This window comes from Dryobates pubescens, chromosome 27, assembly GCF_014839835.1.
Source record: "Dryobates pubescens isolate bDryPub1 chromosome 27, bDryPub1.pri, whole genome shotgun sequence".
In the NCBI taxonomy this organism is placed as follows: domain Eukaryota; kingdom Metazoa; phylum Chordata; class Aves; order Piciformes; family Picidae; genus Dryobates; species Dryobates pubescens.
This window is the reverse complement of record NC_071638.1, coordinates 9,745,517-9,766,866: the sequence shown is the minus strand read 5'-3', so window position 1 is coordinate 9,766,866 and position 21,350 is coordinate 9,745,517. Positions and strand designations below refer to the sequence as shown.

The 21,350-nt window shown below is 46.8% G+C and overlaps 1 protein-coding gene across 1 annotated transcript in view; it reads right to left on the bottom strand.

Annotated features, from left to right (window-relative positions):
* PAWR (pro-apoptotic WT1 regulator) overlaps window positions 1–21,350 on the bottom strand; it is an 85,894-nt gene that overhangs the window by 17,957 nt on the left and 46,587 nt on the right. The window contains exon 3 of the mRNA XM_054173916.1: window positions 20,166–20,294. Within this exon, the coding sequence (XP_054029891.1) occupies window positions 20,166–20,294 (129 nt within the window). The remainder of the gene's footprint in view (window positions 1–20,165; window positions 20,295–21,350) is intronic.

Here is a 21,350-nt window from a genome sequence, read left to right as displayed (position 1 = left end):
ATTCTATGTATTCTATTCTATGTATGTGTGTATACAAAATATGGATGTGTGGCTAACTATACATCAGATGCCCATGCTGCCATCCAGAGGGAAACTGATCAGCTGGAAAAGTGGCTAACAGAAGTGCAAAAAAAGGGAAATGCAAAGTCTTGCACTTGGGGAGGAACCACCTCAAGCACCAGGACAGGCTGTGGACCTGTTCAAAAGCTGCTGTGGAGAAAAAGACCTGGTAGTCCAGGTAGATACATCCTGGTGGACACCAAGTTGAACAAGAGCCATCAACGCGCCCTCGCAGCAAAGGCGGCAAATGGGATCCTCAATGCTGTGTTGCCAGCAGGTCAAGGGAAGTGATCATAGAACCATAGAATTGTCAGGGTTGGAAGGGACCTCAAGCATCATCCAGGTCCAACCCCCCTGCCATGGCCAGGGACACCTCACACTACAGCAGGTTGCTCACAGCCACATCCAGCCTGACCTTCAAAACCTCCAGGCATGAGGCTTCCACCACCTCCCTGGGCAACCTGTGCCAGTCTCTCACCACCCTCATGGGGAACAACTTCTTCCTAACATCCAATCTCAATCTACCCATTTCTAGTTTTGCTTCATTCTCCCCAGTCCTATCACTCCCTCACACACTCAAAAGTCCCTCCCCAGCTTTCTTGGAGCCCCCTTCAGATCCTGGAAGGCCACAAGCAGGTCTTCTCAAAGCCTTCTCCTCTCCAAACTGAACAGCCCCAACTCTCTCAGTCTGTCCTCATAGCAGAGCAGCTCCAGCCCTCTGCTCATCCTCGTGGCCCTTCTCTGGACACCTTCCAGCACCTCCAGATCCTTCCTGTAATAGAGGCTCCATGACTGGATATAGTGCCACAGGTGGGGTCTCACCAGAGCAGAGTAGGGGAGGAGAATCACCTCCCTTGCCCTCTGCTCCCCTCTCCCTCTGGTGAGACCACAGTTGGAGTGAAGGATACAGTTCTGGGCTCCTCTCTGTGAGAAAGACATACTGGAGAGGCTCCAGTGAAGGGCCACACAGATGATCAAAGGTCTGGAGCATCTGACATGAGGAGAAGCCCAGAGTGCTGGAGAAGGGAATGCTCAGGAGGTTATCTTGCCAACGTGTATATACACACCTCATGGTGTAAAGAATTGTGCCCAGACAAAGGGCACAACGGAGAGAAAGACAAGAGACAGAAACTAGCACACAGGAAATTCCACTTAGATTCAAGAAATAACTCTTTTACTGGGAGATTAAACATTGAAACAGGTTGCCTAGAGAGGTTAAGGAGTTCCTCTCCATGGAGATAATAAAAAACCCCCAACTGGCCATAGTCCTGAGCAATTTGCTAGAGCTGACCCTGCTCTGTCCACAAGGGTTGGAATACAGACTTCCTGAGATTCCTTCCAGTCTGAATGAGTCTATGCTTCTGGTCTGCTTGTCTTGAGTTTTCCATCTGCATTCTTCTCTCAGCTTAGTGAGTTTAAGGGAACACAAGTCTAACATGTGGCAGCTTGAAAGGATTTCATCCTGCCCTCCACTATTGTTGTTTAAGGATTTGCCTATCAGAGCTTTTACACAGAGGACTGTAACATCCTGAATTTTAGCTTTAAGAGAGTCAGCAATGAGTGATAAGTTGATCTGACTCTAATGTATGTGAAGAGATTCCAGCAGTTTCATCTCATCCTTAAATTTGCTGCCAATACCAAACTGGGTTGGCTTGGCTGAGACATCTGAAGACTGTGAGGCCATTCAGAGAGACTTGGACAAACTAAGAGCTGGGCAGAGAGGAACCTGATGAGGTTCAACAAGGAGAAGTGCACCTGGGAAAGAAGAATAAATTGCAGCAGTACAGGATGGGAGGTGATCTGCTGCAGAGCAGCCCTGTGGAGAAGGACCTGGGAGTGCTGGTGGACAACAAGTTCTGCATGGGACAGCAATGTGCCCTGGGGGCCAAAAAGGCCAATAGGGTCCTGGGGTGCATTCAGAGGAGTGTGTGCAGCAGATCCAGGGAGGTCTCCTCCCCTTCTGCTCTGCCCTGGTGGGGCCACATCTGGAATAGTGCATCCAGTTCTGGGCTCCCCAGTTCAGGAGAAACAAGGATCTATTTGAGAGTCCAAGGGAGGGCTACAAGGATGGTTAAGGAACTGCAGCACTGCCTGGTGAGGAGAGGCTGAGAGCCCTGGGGCTGTTTAGTCTTGAGAGGGAACTGAGAGGGGATATGATCAATGTCTATAAATATCTGAGGGCTGGGAAGGGCACAGGCTCTGCTCACTCGCACCTTGTGATAGGACAAGGGGCAATGGATAGAAACTCCAGCACAGGAGGTTCCACCTCAACATGAGGAAAAGCTTCTAGACTCGCTCAGTGGGATGGAAGCAAATGAAGCTCTATTTACAAGCAAACTACAAGCTAGAAATGTGAAATGTAATGAATATGTACAAAATATACAATATTTACATGTACTTACAATTTATAAACAGCACAAGAACCCCCCTGGACAAAACCAGGGGGTTACCAATAGCTTCCCCCTCTCCTTCCAGTCCCGGCCTGATGTACAAGGGAAAAGAGAGAGAAAAGGAGAGAGTAGCTTGTTAGTACTTAGCCACAACAAGAATGCAGCCATGGTCAGCAACAGCCAAGCAAAAGCTACCAGCTGGTATCTGCTAGAAAGAAGAAGAAGAAAGAAAGACAGAAATAGTTTATACAACTACAAGATTAGCTACAAGAAAGCTGGGGAGGGACTTTTGAGGGTGCCAGGGAGGGATAGGACTGGGGGGAATGGAGCAAAACTAGAAATGGGGAGATTGAGATTGGATGTTAGGAGGAAGTTGTTCCCCATGAGGGTGGTGAGAGACTGGCACAGGTTGCCCAGGGAGGTGGTGGAAGCCTCATGCCTGGAGGTTTTTGCAGCCAGGCTGGATGTGGCTGCGAGCAACCTGCTGTAGTGTGAGGTGTCCCTGGCCATGGCAGGGGGCTTGGAACTGGGATGATCCTTGAGGTCCCTTCCAACCCTGACAATTCTGTGATTCTATGATTCATCTGGCCAATACAGAGATGACACAGACAAGCTGGTCACCAGGCTCTAAATAAATAAAATTGTCTGTGTTTACAAGTGTCCGACAAAGACTCCCAAACATTAAACCAACCCTGCCATTACAAATCTGCTAGTTAAAATGCACCAGCAAACATTGTTTTTAAACATGCACAAACTCTGGAGTTGGCTGGACTGTGAAAACCATTCACTGGAATCCCTGACAAGACTGCTTACAAGTTTCACAAATGATTAAGGCAAACTGCCTGGATTAAATCAGGCTGGTCGAGGACGCTGCCATATGCACTGGCACGGAGCACACAGGCAGTGTTTTATAGCTTGACTACACACTAGTGTATATTATGAGTGCATAATGATTTTCCTTAACATGCAAGGTTAAAACCTGACTGGAATTAGGCCATCAAAGCCCTGCTGAGGCTGCATCTGGAGTGCTGTGTCCAGTTCTGGCTCCTCAGTTCAAGAAGGACCTCAGGGAACTGCTTGAAAGAGTGCAGCACAGAGCCACAAAGATGATGAAGGCAGTGGAAGATCTTCCTTATGAGGAGAGCCTGAGGGAGCTGAGGGCTCTGTAGCTTGGAGAGGAGCAGCCTGAGAGGTGACCTCATTGCTGTTGATAAAGATGTGCAGGGTGAGTGCCCAGAGGCTGGAGCCAGGCTCTGCTAGGTGATGCCCAATGCCAGCACAAGGGGCAGTGGTGGAAGCTGAGGCAGAGGAAGTTCCATGGAAACAGGAGGAAGAAATTTTTTTCCTTGTGAGGGTGACAGAGGCCTGGAAGAGGCTGCCCAGAGGGGTTGTGGAGTCTCCCTCTCTGGAGTGATTCAAGACCTGCCTGGATGTGTTCCTGTGTGACCTGCTCTAGGTGCTCCTGCTCTGGCAGGAGGTTGGACTGGATGGTCTTTGGAGGTCCCTTCCAGCCCCTAACATGCTGTGATTCAGTGATCAAAGCAATCCATTTTTTCATATGTAATCAAATGATGGCCTTGCTGCCAAGTTTCCTGTATGCTCTTCAAGATGTGAGCAAAATAGAACTTCATTACGTGAAGGGAGGAGGGCTGTTGCTGAGGCTTCATGCCTTTTTACATAACAAGAAACAGGTAGATTCTATCTCCATCCCTCCACTGAAGTTAACTCCAACTGCCTTCACGAGCCACATCTCCATTAATTCCATCTACTTCCTCTTCCTAACCCCAGTAACACTTCTCAGTGTCATTTACCTGGAAATGAGAGTTATGTATCTCTGCAATGCAGATGGAGTTTCTCTCTGATATTAAAGTGAGATAACATCTGAATGCTTGGCAACAGAAGGGCAATCTGATCCTAGTATAAACCAGGGATAACTGCAGCTGTGAAAAGGAGGATCAGGATGAAATACACTTCTTCCCTTTCCCATCAAAGCCCCCCAAAAGTAAGCATTAATCAGGACCTATAGTGATACAGGTAACACTTACCTTCCATGCCTGATCCTAAACCTCTTTAAAACTTCTAGAGAGGTTTCTCATGGAATGCAGCACAAGTTCAACCTTGAATGGAAATGCTTTCAACGTGCAAGGGGGAAATAAACCTCTACTTATGATTTCCACAGAAGCCACTCTTTCTAGAAGCACCCTAAGAGGTGTTCTCAGTAAGCATAAAGCATCATTTGTAGCTCTCAGCCACTTGCACCACTTTCTAGACCTTGTCTTAGTTTAGAGTGAGACGGGTTTGCTCTTTTACCTCTTCCAAAAGGGGGAAAAGAAAATTGCAGACACAAAGGACTGGATAGAATGGAAAGTTTAAATGGAAAGGCTATTCACAACTACATGCAACAGTACACAGCATATAAAATACACCAAAATCCATAGGCTGGGCTTAACACAGAGGCTCATTAAGACAAAGCTTCACCCAAACCACTCTTAAACCATGCCAACAATTCTAAAACTTCATTGCCCATTACCCCCCCCAGCCTCTCTAGCCCCCAGACCACACCCTTGTAACACAACAAAAGTTCAGCTTGGCAGCTCCAGGCACAACTGGCAGTACTGCCAAGGACAACACCAGGCCTCTCCCACAAGAGGTTAGTAGCCTGTGCATCCTCCCAGGAGGAGAGAGGGAGGGAAAATGGGAAGAAAACTGAGTCTGCAGCCAGTTTTATAGGGATGCAGGACTTCTGGGAATGAAATACACTTCCTGGTCCAGCTCCTGGACATCCTCTAGCCTCTGGAGGTCTTCAACTTTGTGGTTTCTTAAAGGCACATAGCCCCTAAAACATCACAGACCTCTACTTGGACAGAATACTTTTACAGTATCACAGTACCACCAAGGTTGGAAGAGACCTTGAGGATCATCAAGTCCAACCTGTCACCACAGGCCTCATGACTAGACCATGGCACCAAGTGCCACGTCCAATCCCCTCTTGAACACCTCCAGGGATGGTGACTCCACCACCTCCCTGGGCAGCACATTCCAATGGCGAACGACTCTCTCTGTGAAGAACTTTCTCCTCACCTCCAGCCTAAACCTCCCCTGCCGCAGCTTGAGACTGTGTCCTCTTGTTCTGGTGCTGGTTGCCTGGGATAAGAGATCAACCCCCATCTGGCTACAACCACCCTTCAGGTAGTTGTAGACAGCAATGAGGTCACCCCTCAGCCTCCTCTTCTCCAGGCTAAACAACCCCAGCTCCCTCAGCCTCTCCTCACAGGGCTGTGCTCAAGGCCTCTCCCCAGCCTCGCTGCCCTTCTCTGGACACGTTCAAGTGTCTCAATGTCCTTCTTCAACTGAGGGGCCCAGAACTGGACACAGGACTCAAGGTGTGGCCTAACCAATGCAGAGTCCAGGGGCACAATGACTTCCCTGCTCCTGCTGGCCACACTATTCTTGATGCAGGCCAGGATGCCCTTGGCCTTCTTGGCCACCTGGGCACACTGCTGGCTCATGTTTAGGCAGCTGTCAATCAGCACCCCCAGGTCCCTCTCTGTTTGGCAGCTCTCCAGCCACTCTGACCCCAGCCTGTAGCACTGCATGGGGTTGTTGTGGCCAAAGTGCAGCACCCAGCACTTGGACTTGTTAAATGCCATCCTGTTGGACTAAACAATTCCAGGCTCTTTCATCTCTGCTTTTCTCCTAGCTGCCAAGGTTTTACATCTATTTCTGAGATTCATTGCTCTTTTTTTTTTCCTGGTTTGGATTTCCTAGGAATGACCTTGAACACTCTTTACTCACCTAAATCTCTTTTATAAGCAGTCATTCTAAAAACAAGCTTCTTTTCTACAAGTGTTAAGAAAGCCTGAAGTTATCACCACCCATTAATCAGTTACAAAACAAACTGAAACAGGAACCTGGTAAAATAAAGCAAGACCAAAGCTGACCCACAGTTATTAAGTAGCCTGAGAACATTTTTTTGTGTTTTGATCTTCCTTTGCTTTGCACTCTGGCAAGTTGGAACCAACACATTTTAAAAGAGCCTTGTTTAATTGGCATCCACCTGATCTTTGGTGGTGAATGGTGCCACTTCCAGCTGGCAGTGGTGTCCCCCAGGGATCAGTGCTGGGCCCCATCCTGTTCAATATCTTTACTGATGACCTGGCTGAAGGGATTGAGTCCATCATCAGTAAATTTGCAGATGACAGCAAACTGGGGGCAGGAGTTGATCTGTTAGAGAATAGGAGAGCTCTGCAGAGGGCTCTTGCCAGGCTGGACAGATGGGCAGAGTCCATGGGCATGAGATTGAACACATCTAAGTGCCAGGTTGTACACATTGTCCACAACAACCCCATGCAGTGCTACAGGCTGGGGTCAGAGTGGCTGGAGAATGGCCAGGCAGAAAGGGACTTGGGGATACTGGCTGACAGTAGGCTGAATATGAGCCAGCAGAATGCCTAAGTGGCCAAGGGCATCCTGACCTGCATCAGGAACAGTGTGGCCAGCAGTAGCAGGGAAGTCATTCTGCCCTGTGCTCAGCACTGGTTCGACCGCACCTTGAGTCCTGTGTCCAGTTCTGGGCTCCTCACTTTAGGAAAGATGTTGAGATGCTGGAAGGTGTCCAGAGAAGGGCAACAAAGCTGGGGAGGGGTCTGGAGCACAGCCCTGCGAGGAGAGGCTGAGGGAGCTGGGGTTGCTCAGCCTGGAGAAGAGGAGGCTCAGGGGTGACCTTATTGCTCTCTACAACTACATGAAGGGAGGTTGTAGCCAGGTGGGGGTTGGTCTCTTCTCCCAGGCAACCAGCACCAGAACAAGAGGACACAGTCTCAAGCTGTGCCTGGGGAGGTTTAGGCTGGAGGTTACGAAGAAGTTCTTCATAGACAGAGAGATTTGCCATTGGAATGTGCTGCCCAGGGAGGTGGTGGAGTCACCATCCCTGGCAGTGTTAAAGAAAAGCCTAGATGAGGCACTTGGTGCCATGGTTTAGTTGATTAGATGGTGTTGGGTGATAGGTTGGACTTGATGATCTCAAAGATCTTTTGCAACCTGGTTAATTCTGTATTCTACCTTTTTAAAACATGGCCAATGAATAACACCTACAGAACAAAACTCTGAGTAAGAAAACGTCATTCCTATATTGTGGAGCTGAACATTCAATTGACAGAACTTGTCTCTTTCTGGGCTGTTCATGCTACATGGAAGGACATGGTTCCTGGCACACTGTTCTTTAACCAGTCCCTGGGTATGATGCAGGAAAGCACCAAAACCTTGCCAGCAAACCTTGCTAATATTTAAGAGAGGCTCAGCGCCGCCGCAGAGCTCACACCCAGGTGAGCTTTCTCTTTTCACCTGTATGACCTTATTCAGGCTGCCTCCACCAAATAACTCTGAATTCCAGATTCCTCCTCTCTCCTGAGCCACCATATTAATTACACTAGACTACAAGGATGGAGAGAAGCAGGCTCCCCACTTCATCCTCACACCACTTTGGAACTGGAGTACTCAGCTTCTAAATGCACATCAGAGTAAGGACCACTATGGCATTCTGAGGGGTGGGGGTCAAGTGGAGGGGGCCTACCTCTTTTGGGTGGTGTGCAGTTATAAGACAAGGAACAACAGGTAGAAGAAGGTTTCAGCTCAACAGGAGGACAAACTTCTTTCCAGTAAGGGTGAGAGAGCCCTGGAGCAGGCTACCCAGAGAGGTTGTGGAGTCTCCTGCTCTGGGCACCTCCAAAACCCGCCTGGATGCACTCCTGTGCAGACTGTCCTGGGTGATCCTGCTCTGGCAGGGGGGTTGGACTGGTTGATCTCTGGAGGTCCCTTCCAACCTCTAATGTTCTGTGATTCTCTAATGCAGTAGGAGTAACACAAACATCCCTGCCCATGGCAGGGGGGTTGGAACTAGATGATCCTTGTGCTCTCTTCCAACCCTGACTGATACTACTATGATATGATCCATGCCACAAGAATGTTTGACAACTGTTGCAGTTTACTTCTGCAGAGCTGTCTACATTTCTACCCATCTCCCTGAGCAGGTTGTCTCCTCTCTCTGCCTTGCACAAAGCAGGGATCCTGTTGTCTGCAGATTACTGCGGAAGAAAACCCTACACACTCTGTACATACCCTAGGAGTACTTAAAACTTCATTATCTAGGCTTCAGATTTGTCCCTGGCATGAGAGCAGCACTAATTAACATTCTCCCTATAGAACAGAGTTGCAGAAAAATGCAGTCATCAAGAGTGTTACCATACCTTACAGAAGCTTTTGATGCCAGGCTGTGTCAGCTACTTGTAGAAGCAGACAGGGAAGGAAATCCTTTTTCAGTCAGTGAGTGTTTACCCAAGGACTACTCTGCCCACAGAAACTTTATGCAATCTCCTTCCACTCCCAAGAAATTTTAGGAAGAGACTGGGAGAAGATATCCACTGAGGCATCATCATTTTTGACAGCTAAACAGAATGTCCATGCTGCCTATTTTCAGATGTAAAACAATCTTTCCAAAGCAGCATTCAGCAGCTAGAAAGTGATGCCAGCTCAAAACAAAAATGATTATGGGAAAGAAAATTACCTCCTTCACATGGGCCCCCAAGCTGACTGCTCAAAACATCAGCTGGAAACCTGAAGAACTGCCTCCTATCCTTCTGGCTATGTAAAGACTCCAAACCAGTAAAGGCTCTACCAGCTAACTCCCCAGACTGTGAATCTCTCTTCATGAACTGAGAGAGAAACAGTGAAACAATCATAGAATCAGCCAGGTGGGAAAAGACCTCAGGGATCATCAAGACCAACCTATTACCTAATACCTAACACCTCCTGACAACAAAACCGTGGCTCCAAGTGCCACATCCAATCCTTTGTTGAACACCTCCAGGGATGGGGACTCCACCACCTCCCTGGGCAGCACACTCCAATGGCCAATCTCTCTTTCTATGAAGAACTTCTTCCTAACATCCAGCTGAAACTTCCCCTGGCACAGCTTGAGACTGTGTCCTCTTGTTCTGGTGCTGGGTGCCTGGGAAAAGAGACCAACCCCCAGCTGGCTACAACCTCCCTTCAGGAAGTTGTAGAGAGCAATGAGGTCTCCCCTGAGCCTCCTCTTCTCCAGGCTAAACAACCCCAGCTCCCTCAGCCTCTCCTCACAGGGCTGTGCTCCAGGCCGCTCCCCAGCCTCGTTGCCCTTCTCTGGACATGTTCAAGTGTCCCAATGTCCAATGAAACAAACACCTGCTCATGCAGGCTGAGCAGCCAGTAGCAACACCTGTAAGAGAAGTAAACAAAGCCTCCCAAAAGAAAAATTTTAATAGAAGGATCCCAACTGAACTTGAGAAAAACTACTAAAAGATATCTTAACTTAGAGACTTTGCTTCCCACTTGTTCTACACATGGATCCCAAAAGTACCAGAAGAGCAGGCTGTGCTGAAACCCCTGAGGTTCCCAGGCACAGCCATGAACCTAAAGCATGTGTAAGAGGCCTCCAGACCACCTTGCTGTCACAGATACAGGCTGGATTCAGCATGTCCTGTGCTCTGCAGTTGCACACTGCACACCAAAGGGAGTGCATTCACTTATGAGAGACTCCACTGCTACAGTAATTCACTGAGAGTGAAATGCCTTCCTGAAACAAAAGACATTCATCATTTTGCATTTCTTCCTCAGAAAAGGCAAAAAGTTTGCCTCTCACAGGCAATCAAATTTATGCTGACAACAATTAGACACCAAACACAAATGATGCCTTTCACAAACAGGAAGATGAGGAAGAACTTCTTTACTGTAAGGGTCACAGAGCACTGGAACAGGCTGCCTGGAGAAGTTGTGGAGTCTCCTTCTCTGGATGCTTTCAAGCCCTCTCTGGGTGTGTTCCTGTGTGACCTGCACTGCATTCTGTGGTCCTGCTGTGGCAGAGGGGTTGGACTGGAAGGTCTCCAGGGGCCCTTCCAACCCCTAACATCCTGTGAGCCTGTGATTTCTCTTTTTGATCAGGGTTATGAAGACAAATGTTGATAACCACATACCAGCATTTCCCTAGAAGGATGGAGGTCAGATTAACTCAAAGTAGGGACACCCAGTTTGCATCCTCAAGGCCACACAGCACCAGCCAAAAGCTTCAGCTAGCTCACAGCCCATGTACAGTCACCCACATCCCCTTCAGTCTCACATCAGCAACTGCTAGCTCCCAGCCTCCTGATTTCTTAGGTGCAAAGGGACCATGGTTTCACTCATCCAAGTGTGTGTGCAACAGAGTTGAATCAGATTTGCTGAGCAAGTGTGAAGCCTATGGGAACATAAACTCCACTGAACATGCATGGATCAGCAGCACTACGCACAGGCACTACATTTGGTCACAGGAGAGGAGGAGGATTTTGGCAGAGAAACCTGTGCTGCTACAGCAATGTCTATTACCTAGCCCATTCAGCTGAGAAATCCAGGCTCTGCTGTTGTGAAACTCAGTTTCTGTTAAAACCTACACAACTGAACTAAAAACTAACAATCTCACTTGTGCAAAGCAATTCATTCAGTGTCTTTAAAGCCTCCACTTATATCAGACAAGGCCACCATGCAACATCAGCACTCCCTAAGACAGAGAAGTTACCATGGGGATTCATTAAAAGGTTACTACAAGGGGTGGGGTATTTTGCATTCCCAGCAACACAGATGAAAAGCATTTAAAGTAAATTAAGAGTGCAAAGTCAGCCAGTTCAGAATGAGTCAGGATGCTGCTGACTTATGCAACTTTGATTCAGATTCTTAAGAACATCACAGTCTCACAGCACATTACAGGTTGGAAGGGACCTCTGCCTCCCAGTTAAGGTAGTGCCAAACCATTCCAAGTTGAGGGTTTGAGTCCTGTGTCCAGTTCTGGGCTCCTCAGTTTAGGAAGGACACTGAGATACTTGAAGGTGTCCAGAGAAGGGCAACAAAGCTGGGGAGAGGTCTGGAGCACAGCCCTGTGTGGAGAGGCTAAAGGAGCAGGGGTTGCTTAGCCTGGAGAAGAGGAGGCTCAGGGGAGACCTCATTGCTCTCTACAGCTACCTGAAGGGAGGAGGTTGTAGCCAGGTGGGGGTTGGTCTCTTCTCCCAGGCAACCAGCATCAGAACAAGAGGACACAGTCTCAAGCTGTGCCAGGGGAAGTTTAGGCTGGAGGTGAGGAGAAAGTTCTTCCCAGAAAGAGTAATTGGCCATTGGGATGTGCTGCCCAGGGAGGTGGTGGAGTCACCATCCCTGGAGGTGTTCAAAAATGGATTGAATGTGGCACTTGGAGCCATGGTTTAGTTGTCAGGAGGTGTTGGGTGATAGGTTGGACCTGATGATCTCTGAGGTCTTTTCCAACCTTACTGAGTCTACGATAAATAACCGGTTGCATAGTTCATACATAAATAAACTACTAATACATATTCATTAATATCTTTGCCGCTCATTCCTGAGGGGCACATTTACAGCAGCAGTCTCACCTGGAGGGGGAGAAGAACCTCTGTAGCCCTACTGGACATACTTTTATTTATGCACCCTGGGATACAACCACATCATGATACTGCCTTTCCTTACTTCACCACATGTCATTTTCCACATGATCCCCTAGGTGGAAGGAAGGACATCGAGACACTTGAACGTGTCCACAGAAGGGCAACAGGGCTGGTGAGAGGCCTTGAGCACAGCCCTGTGAGGAGAGCCTGAGGGAGCTGGGATTGTTTGGCCTGGAGAGGAGGAGGCTCAGGGGTGACCTCATTGCCCTCTACAACTACCTGAAAGGTGGTTGTGGTCAGGAAGGGGGTTGGTATCTTCTCCCAAGCAACCAGCACCAGAACAAGGGGACACAGTCTCAAGCTGTGCCAGGGGAGGTTTAGGCTCGAGGTGAGGAGAAAGTTCTTCACTGAGCGAGTCGTTCGTCATTGGAATGTGCTGCCCAGGGAGGTGGTGGAGTCACCATCCCTGGAGGTGTTCAAGAGGGGACTGGACGTGGCACTTGGTGCTATGGTCTAGTCATGAGGTCTGTGGTGACAGGTTGGACTCGATGATCTTTGAGGTCCCTTCCAACCTTGGTGATACTGTGATTAATTATTATTCTTTAATACATACATCTAGATCTCCTTTAAAAGACCTACAGGAAACCTAGATGTAAAACACCTTTGAAAAGCTGTGATGAGGTATGAATAGCTATGAGGGTCTGTAAGACACTAAATCTTGTCTCTCTAGATGTGAATCAACAAAGACAAAATCACCTTTGCTCCTTGCCTAGACAATAGCTGATATGTATTACGCAGACTCCACTGGATACGGACTCTCTGGAATGTGCACAGACAAGATCATCTCTACCCATCAGCTATCCTGGAAAGGGAGGATGGTGCAGTGGACAATGGATTCACCACCTGGACACATACCTAAAAAACCTGTGACTGAGAAACTGTATAAAAAGACCTCAGCAATGCCTGCTCAGGAGAAGAAAAATGGAGACGATACCAGGAGGGAAAAAGACAGACACAGGAGAAAAGACATCACCATGGAGCCTGGAAGCAGCAGACCTGGAGGAACCCTCTCTCTGTGTCCTAAGTTCCACCTGCTGCAACTCATGGCGCTGAAGAGGCTGCTCAGAGAAGGACTTGGGGGTCTCTCCCTCCCCTGCTCCAGTGGAGGACAGCACAGCCAAAAAGGATGACCTCTCCTCCAAGCCAAAGTGGCAGCAGCCTTCCTCCACAGACCCAAACCGGCTTAGCGGCTGACGGGGGAGCAATACAATTCCTTTCTTCTTTTTCTCCCTCTTCTCCCTTCCTCTCTCTCTCTCTCTACTTTTCCCCTCTCTCTCCTTCTGTTCTGTCCACTTTATTCTGTTAATAAATAGCCTTGAGGGCTGTTGATATTCTGGCCTCATTTGTGCCTCTAGTTTCATAACACAGAATGCTCAAAGGAACTGAGGCTCTTTCCCTCTCCAGACCGAGACATTAATATCGGCATAGTCAGCAGTGTGTAGTCAAAGTATCACAGCAAGATCACTGCATATCTGAGAACCCCAAAACGTACTGAGTCTCTTCCCCTATCCAGAGTGAGACAGGCTCTCAATACCACATACTTTGGACAATGAGGGCAACTGCAAAACCCTGCTAGGTGCCACTAGGCTGCTGCGCAGAACAAAAAGCCAGGGAATACAAAACAGAGGTGGATGAACTGCAGGGAGAGTTGAGGTTATTTGGCAGCATATTCTTGGCATAAGACATCAGCACAAAATTGGGGAAGCTTGTGTCAAGCAGGTTTTCAGCTGTGTTTTCTAATGGAGATGCACACAATACCTTAGCTCCTTGCATTCCTCGCAGCTTGTCCCCCAGCTAACAAGTCACTAAGAGACTTTTACTCCCTAACTTCATTTTATTTGGTGCTTTCAGCATAGCTCACAAGTTGCCTGTGTCAAACCTTTGTAACACTGGCACATAGATCACTGTTGAAGGAAATGTCAGTGAGCTGGCTCACATCTAAATCAAAGGATGGTATTTAAGCCATCAGAACTACAACAGAGCACTTCTGGGGGAGTGACTCCGGGCTGCGTTCCTTGCAGAAGTCATCTGCAATGTTATGGTGAAATGTGAAGCTATTTTAGAACAAAAGGTTAAAAAAAGATCAGATGTGGTTTTCCTTCCATCTTCATAGGCTCTTGGATGGCTTTCAGCTAAATGCACAATTTGTAATGAAATGGTCACGCAGATAAATCAGGTTGAGATTACTTCCCCAGCTGTTCACTGCTGAAGTTAACTACAATGAACTCCTCCTGTGGCATGAGTCAATATTGTAGTCTGTAATTATACCACCAGGTGAATGCTGGTTATGAAGATATTTCATCCTGTCCTCACTTGAAACTAACAAGAAGGATTCCTTCAAAGGTAGTGGACAATTTCTACACTGAAGAGAATGATTAGCCAGGAATCTAGGGGGCATGTAGGGAGCCTACAAGAAAGCTGGAGAGGGACTTTTGAGGGTGTCAGGGAGTGATAGGACTGGGAGGTATGCAGCAAAACTAGAAATGGGTAGATTGAGATTGGATGTTAGGAAGAAGCTCTTCCCCATGAGAGTGGTGAGAGACTAGCACAGGTTGCCCAGGGAGGTGGTGGAAGCCTCATGCCTGGAGGTTTTTGCGGCCAGGCTGGATGTGGCTGTGAGCAACCTGCTGTAGTGTGAGGTGTCCCTGCCCATGGCAGCGGGGTTGGAACTGGCTGATCCTTGAGGTCCCTTCCAACCCTGACAATTCTATGATTCTATAATCTATTCACAAGCTAACCTCTTTTAGAGAGCAAAAATCTGCATTGCTGCTACAGAAAAGAGCAATACAAGACATGGCAATGCAGCTGTGTGCAAGTCAGTGTTGTGAGTTGAAAATGGGAGCAACTTCTTCTCGTTGTCTCAGATTAACAGCTCCAAAGGAATTCAGTAATAAGGTCAAGCTTCAGCCTAATAACACAAATAATTTGGATTTATTTCAAGAACATGATACAACATCCTGCATAAAGACAAGGTTCACTGCCACAAATGATGCTTCTTGTCTAGCAAACCTGTCTAATGTTATTAACTGTGCCATGGTCCAGTCATGAGGTCTGTGGTGACAGGTTGGACTTGATGATCTTTGAGGTCTCTTCCTACCTTGGTGATACTGTGATACTGTGACTTTAAGGAGCAATGGTTTTAAACTGCTGAAGGACAGATTGAGATCAGACATTAGAAAGAAGTTCTTTACTAGGAGGTTGGTACAACACTGGAATAGGTTGCCCAGGGAGGCGGTGGAGACCCCAGCCCTGGTGACATTCAAAATCAGGCTTGATGTGGCTCTGAAGAACCTGATCTGATTGTGGATGTCCCTGCTTACTGCAGGGACAGTGCATTCTATGATTCTGTGGGTGCTTAACTGTCTCAAATCTTACAGAACTGTACCTTACATAAAATAATTAGGTACTATTCAACCTCTTAATCTCTTGAATTTCTTGTTACTGCACATTCCAAGAGCAATGCAAGGACTCCAAGAAATTGCACACATAAAACAAATTAGTGGTTGGAAGGAGATGATCACACAAGTTCTAACTAGAGAGCAAGAGTCTTGAACGAGGTCCTGGGCTTTGCAGCAGTATGTCATACACAACCAGGTAGATTAGAACAGTTGGTGTGGCTTAAAATGAGTGAGTCAAGTCTCCCATCAGAGTCTCCAGCTTCAGAATGCTTGAGGAGCAAAACTTCCTTTCTACTTTCACGCCAGCAACACCAGTTCAAAAGCAGGTTTCTAGCAGATGACTGTTGAGGTCAGAAAGTATTTGTAACAGTGATAGTTATGATCTGGAGTTTCAGAACGTGGAATTAAGGAATCAACTGGGCAAATTTTGCTTGTGTGTGGCGCTAGCACATGTCAACCTTTCGCTTCCACAGCAGGACACTCAAAACAATCCTCATTTTTATAAACTGCTATCTTTCACTTGAAGGATTCAGAGTATGTATTTCACCAAGGTTGTACTTCATTTTTGAAGTGACTCAGAGCTTCCCCTTTCCATGCTTACAGGCACAAAACCAGGTATCTCACACTCCAATGGATCCCTATGTCCATTCTGACTTGATTGGTCCAGGTTTGCCTGGGAGAGGAAAGGATTCAGCCCATCTAATTTTAGAGGCCTATATTTGATCTAGTGAGAGCCCTTTTTGCTGTCAGGGGGGAGAAAAACACACATCTCAAGTTGTGCCAGGGAAGTTTAGGCTGGAGGCAAGGAGAAAGTTCTTCCCAAAAAGAGAGAAGGGAGAGAAGAGAGAAAGTTCTTCCCACTGGGATGTGCTGCCCAGGGAGGTGGTGGAGTCCCCATCCCTGAAGGTGTTCAAAAAAGGATTGGATATGGCACTTGGAGCCATGGTTTAGTTGTCAGGAGGTGTTACATATTAGTTGGACTTAATGATCTCTGAGGTCTTTTCCAACCTGGTTGATTCTATGATTGAATATTGTCTTATTTACCACAGTCACAGCAATCACCTATTCTCAAATTTCTTAACAGGGTAATAAACCAGGAAAACTAGTGAAAACACCTAGAAGTACAGAACTCTATTTATTCTGCTTTGCAGGGAGAACCAGAACAAACATTAGTCAACAGCAACTAGAACTGACAGAATTCTAAAGTATAAACTTCACTTTTAAGAACAGAATTAGAGTAGAATTAAAAGGAAACCAAGTCACCAAAGCTGAAAGAACACTGCTGCTAAACTCTGTTCAAATTGGGCAAGTTCTAAGTCTTCTAATAAAAAGCAAGTTGACAGAGTCAGCAATAAACTGATTAAGTCTTAGTAAGGCTCCATCTGTCCTGTATATATACCACCCTGGGTCCTTGCCAGATCTACAGCCTGGGACTCTTTCTCTGTATAGTCAGTGATAGGACATCCCTGCTGTGCTCTGTCAGCAAAGAAGCAGTGCCTGCTGGAATACAGAAGTGACAAACTTGGAGCTGAGTTAGGATACAATTAATACAGACAGCCTGGTAAATAGAAACTGAGATTACTGGTCATGAAGAATAGAAAACATGGATTAAATAAATGGGACATGGGAATGTAGCCAAAGCATTATGCAAAGACACCACACTAAGGGAAAACAAAACTGACAACTTTGGAATATTTGCTTAAGAAATTAAGAGTCAAGACAGTAAGAAAGAGTCTAACAAACAGCTTGGAAAAAGCCAAAAGCATTTCAGAGTAAGGAATTCTGCCAAAGAATCTGCAAAGGCAATAGATCAAGTTATAAGAGACATACTCAGAGAAGAGCTTCCCTGCAGGACCATTTTTGTTGGTGTTCACCATGGAAAGGCATGGTGACAAGTCTCACGTCAGAGCACTTCATGCAAGACTCCAAGAATCTGTTTCAAACAGCAGCACTGATAGGACTGAAAAATAAATCAACAAAATGGAAAGAAAGGAAAAAAGTAGCTAGCTGCCACAACTAGAAGGGTATTAACTCCTTGAGCTCTTCAGAAACTATTGATAAAGTGCTCAGGTTCCATATATAATCTTTCACTTAAAATTGCCCTAGTACCAGTGGTTAAGGTAATCACCACCTTTAAGAAGATTCTAAAGCCAACCAGAGAACTCCAGACCAGGAAGCTTGATATTTGTACTGAATGAAGTGGTGCCAGCAAGTCTGAAACAATTAGGGCTTAAGTGAGTAAATCTGAGTATTTTGGAAGGTTCATGAAGGGGTTTGTAAAGTAGTTACACCTCACAAATCCAGTACATCAAGTGAAAATACAAGTCCAGAAGAGACAGTGGGTGGATAGCCCACTGAATTTCACAAAGGCATTCCCCAGAGCCTCTTAAAAGAAATTAAGCTACAGTAGAACAAGAGCTAATGTTCTTCCAGGAATTAATTGCTGCTGAAAAGAGGAGAAGTAATGGTGCACCCTGACTGACAGCTTTTGTAGCCAATGGGGTACTTAAAAGAGTTCCACAGAAACCTGTTCTGCTTTCTAATGTACCTGGAGAAGCTACAGGCTTGGGGCAGTGTGGCTGGAAAACTGCTGGCAGAAAGGGACCTGGGGGTGCTAATGGACAAGCAGCTGAAGAGGAGCCAGCAGTGTGCCCAGGTGGCCAAGAAAGCCAAAGGCATCCTGGCTGGGATCAGCAATGCTGTGATCAGCAGGAGCAGGGAGGGGATTGTCCCCTGGGACTCAGCTCTGGGGAGGCCACAGCTGGAGTGTTGTGTCCAGTTTTGGGCACCTCAATATGAGAGAGATGTGGAGGTGCTGGAGCCAGGGCAGAGGAGGGCAAAGGAGCTGTGAAAGGCCTGGAGAATAAATCTGGTGAAGAGCAACTGAAGGAGTTTGGGGATGGTTAGTTTGAAAAAGAGGAGGCTGAGGGGAGACCTCATGGCTGTCTACAACTACCTGAAAGGACCTTGTGGAGAAGTTGCTGCTGATCTCTTCTCACAGGTCATTAGTGACAGAACAAGAGGGAATGGCCTCAAGCTGCCACTGGGTAAGTTCTGACTGGACACTAGGAAACATTTTTTCAGGTCAAGTGGTCAGAGTTTGGAATGTGCTGCCCAGGGAGATGGTGCAGTCACCAAGCCCGGATGTGTTTCAAGGTGGTTTGGATGTGGTGCTCCTTGTAGTGTTCTTGGTGGGACTTGGTGACCCTGAGGGTCTTTTCCAACCTGAATGTTTCTGTGATTCTGTGTCCACAGGAACTAGTCAGAACAGAAGAGGTGAGAGCCAACTGTGAAAAGATGCAAGATTTCTCTGTTGGGAGTGCCTGAGGGGTGAAACAGGCAACGAAATTCAGTGTTCATAAGCACAAATCAAGTAAAGAAAAACGGGATATGCTTCAAAATCTACATATGCAAAAGCCTCTGAGCTTATTATCATCACAGATTAACTCCAAAATGTAAATGCTGGAGTAGACACAAGCAACAGCAATAGTAAACTCAGTATGTAACAGACACACAAGCAGATACTGAGAACTGTCAGGAAAGAAACACAGAACAAAACCAAAAAACTCATCATTAAACCCCTCCACAACTCATGCTGTAGCCAGTTCCTCAGTTACGTCTCCTGATCTCAAATAAAACACAGTCAAAGTGATAAAACCCCACACCACTGAATGTTACTGAATGTCTCCTGTAAAAGGAACAAATACACACACCAGAATTCTTCAGCCTAGAGAAAAGGCAGCTGGGAGCGGTTGTGCTCCCTCAACAACACTCTAAGAGGGAACAGTTGTTGCCCATCTCTTCCACTGTGACACCCTGGCAAAACCACATGGCTGTAAAGAGCAAATGACAAATTCAACTTCAAAAGAGATTGTTCTTCACTTTCCAGGCAATTAAGCTACAGGCTTCATTTGCTGCAAGCTCTTCTGAATGTTAAACACATTCAGAAGCATGATAAAGTGGGCAAAGTTTTAGAAGGAAAGTGCATCCAGACCCAAGAAATTCCGCGCTGCCTCCTCTAGTTATGGGTAGTATGAAACCTCTCTCTACATGCTGCTTGTATTCAGACATTTTTCTCCCCTATGCATATGCTGCTGCCTTTGTTCAAGTCAACAGGCAGAGCTGGGTGGCCTCAGTGTGCACAGGTGGGTTTGCATGTGCTGTCAGGTCACAAGAAGATGAGAAACAGGACTGGCCAAAGAGATTAAGGATGCAGAACGAGAGGAACAGAACATTTGCCACTGGTAGCAGAGTATGCAAGGGGAATGCACTGGGCAGAACTGGCAACCATCTGATGGAAGGGGGAGCCTGTGACAAGGAGACTGGAGAATGAAAAACAGAAGAGAGAAGAGGTTTTACAGAGGCAAGGGATGTTTCCCTCTTTGTTTCTATCCCAGGAACACCAATTAGAAGGCTGTTAATTGACACCCCATTCAATCAGGAAATTGGGGCCTGACCTGAAAGCTTTACCTCTAATTATTTGAAAATTCTAAACCTGTGAATATTTTTCACTTGACTTTCCACCTTTCTCTTGCTCTCATTAAACAGTAAGTTCCACGGTGAGCATCAACATTGTTAACTTCGAAGGCCTTACAGACAGGACTGTGCTGTCAGAGCTGGGTCTCGGCAGTGCTGAGTTTGTGGAGTGGAGCCTCATAACCTGTTCTGCATAATGCACCCACCTCTGACCTTCATGCTTGTTTCAAGACAGGGTATAACCTACTGGTAAGCAGGACTGCAAATAAGAGTGTGAGCTTTCAAACTGAGTAAACTATCAAACTGAACAAGTGGCAAGATCTCACCTGTAACAAGTATGAGCCAGAGGTATCTGCACAGGAGTTCTCATTTTCTATTGTGTTCTGCTGGGTAATAGCATCCTCCTTCTTCCGCTCCTTCTGCCCTGCTTCATCATCTTCATACTCATCAAGGCTCTAAAACCAAAAATACTCTGTTACAAGACATATTTCACAGAACTCATGCAGCAGTGACTATCTCAAAGATAAATTCAGCATTTCAAAACAGTTTTAATTGTTTAAATGCTTTCCTTTCCATGGCTACTGAATACTTCTAACACAAGAATCAAGTCTGACAACTAACTGCTTTTTCATAATCAATATGAGATCCAACTTGACAAAGCTTTAGGCAATGTTGTCCTTGTTCAGTGCCAATCCTGTTGGGAAGAACTCTCCTGGTGTGGGCTGCTACACTAAGAGCTTGGACGGGCCATGAGGATGAGCAGAGGGCTGGAGCACCTCTCCTATGAGGACAGACTGAAGGAGTTGGGGCTGTTCAGTCTGGAGAAGAGAAGGCTCCCAGGTGACCTAATTGTGGCCTTCCAGGATCTGAAGGGGGCCTACAAGAAGGCTGGGGAGGGACTTCTCAGGAGATCAGGGAGTGATAGGACTAGGGGGGATGGAATGAAGCTGGAGGTGGGGAGATTCAGGCTGGATGTGAGGAGGAAGTTCTTCAGCATTATAGAGTGGTGAAGCCCTGGAATGGGTTGTCCAGGGAGGTGGTTGGGGCCCCGTCCCTGGTGGTGTTTAAGCCCAGGCTGGATGAGGGTCTGGCCAGCCTGATCTAGTGTGGGGTGTCCCTGCCCATGGCAGGGGGGTTGGAACTAGATGATCCTTGTGGTCCCTTCCAACCCTGACTGATACTATGATACATGACTGTACCTGTAGTCTCTTTTGTTTGAATGATTATACAATTCTATTTTGTTACAAGCAATAGCTTTACCTCTACAAAGAGATTCTGAGGCAGGAGAGAAAAGAATTATACCATTCACTCCAGGGGTGACCTTTCCTGGCACACAGACATCTGCTGAGAGTGATGTGCCAGCCTCACCTTGATTTTTGCCTTAGGAATTTTAGCATTGTAAGAGAGTAACTTTTACATTAGTTGGACAGTCATTAATCATTATCAGTTAACGCATGTATATTGGTCTGATTGTTTAACAGTTTAGACAAATTTGCAGACAGAAAAGAAAA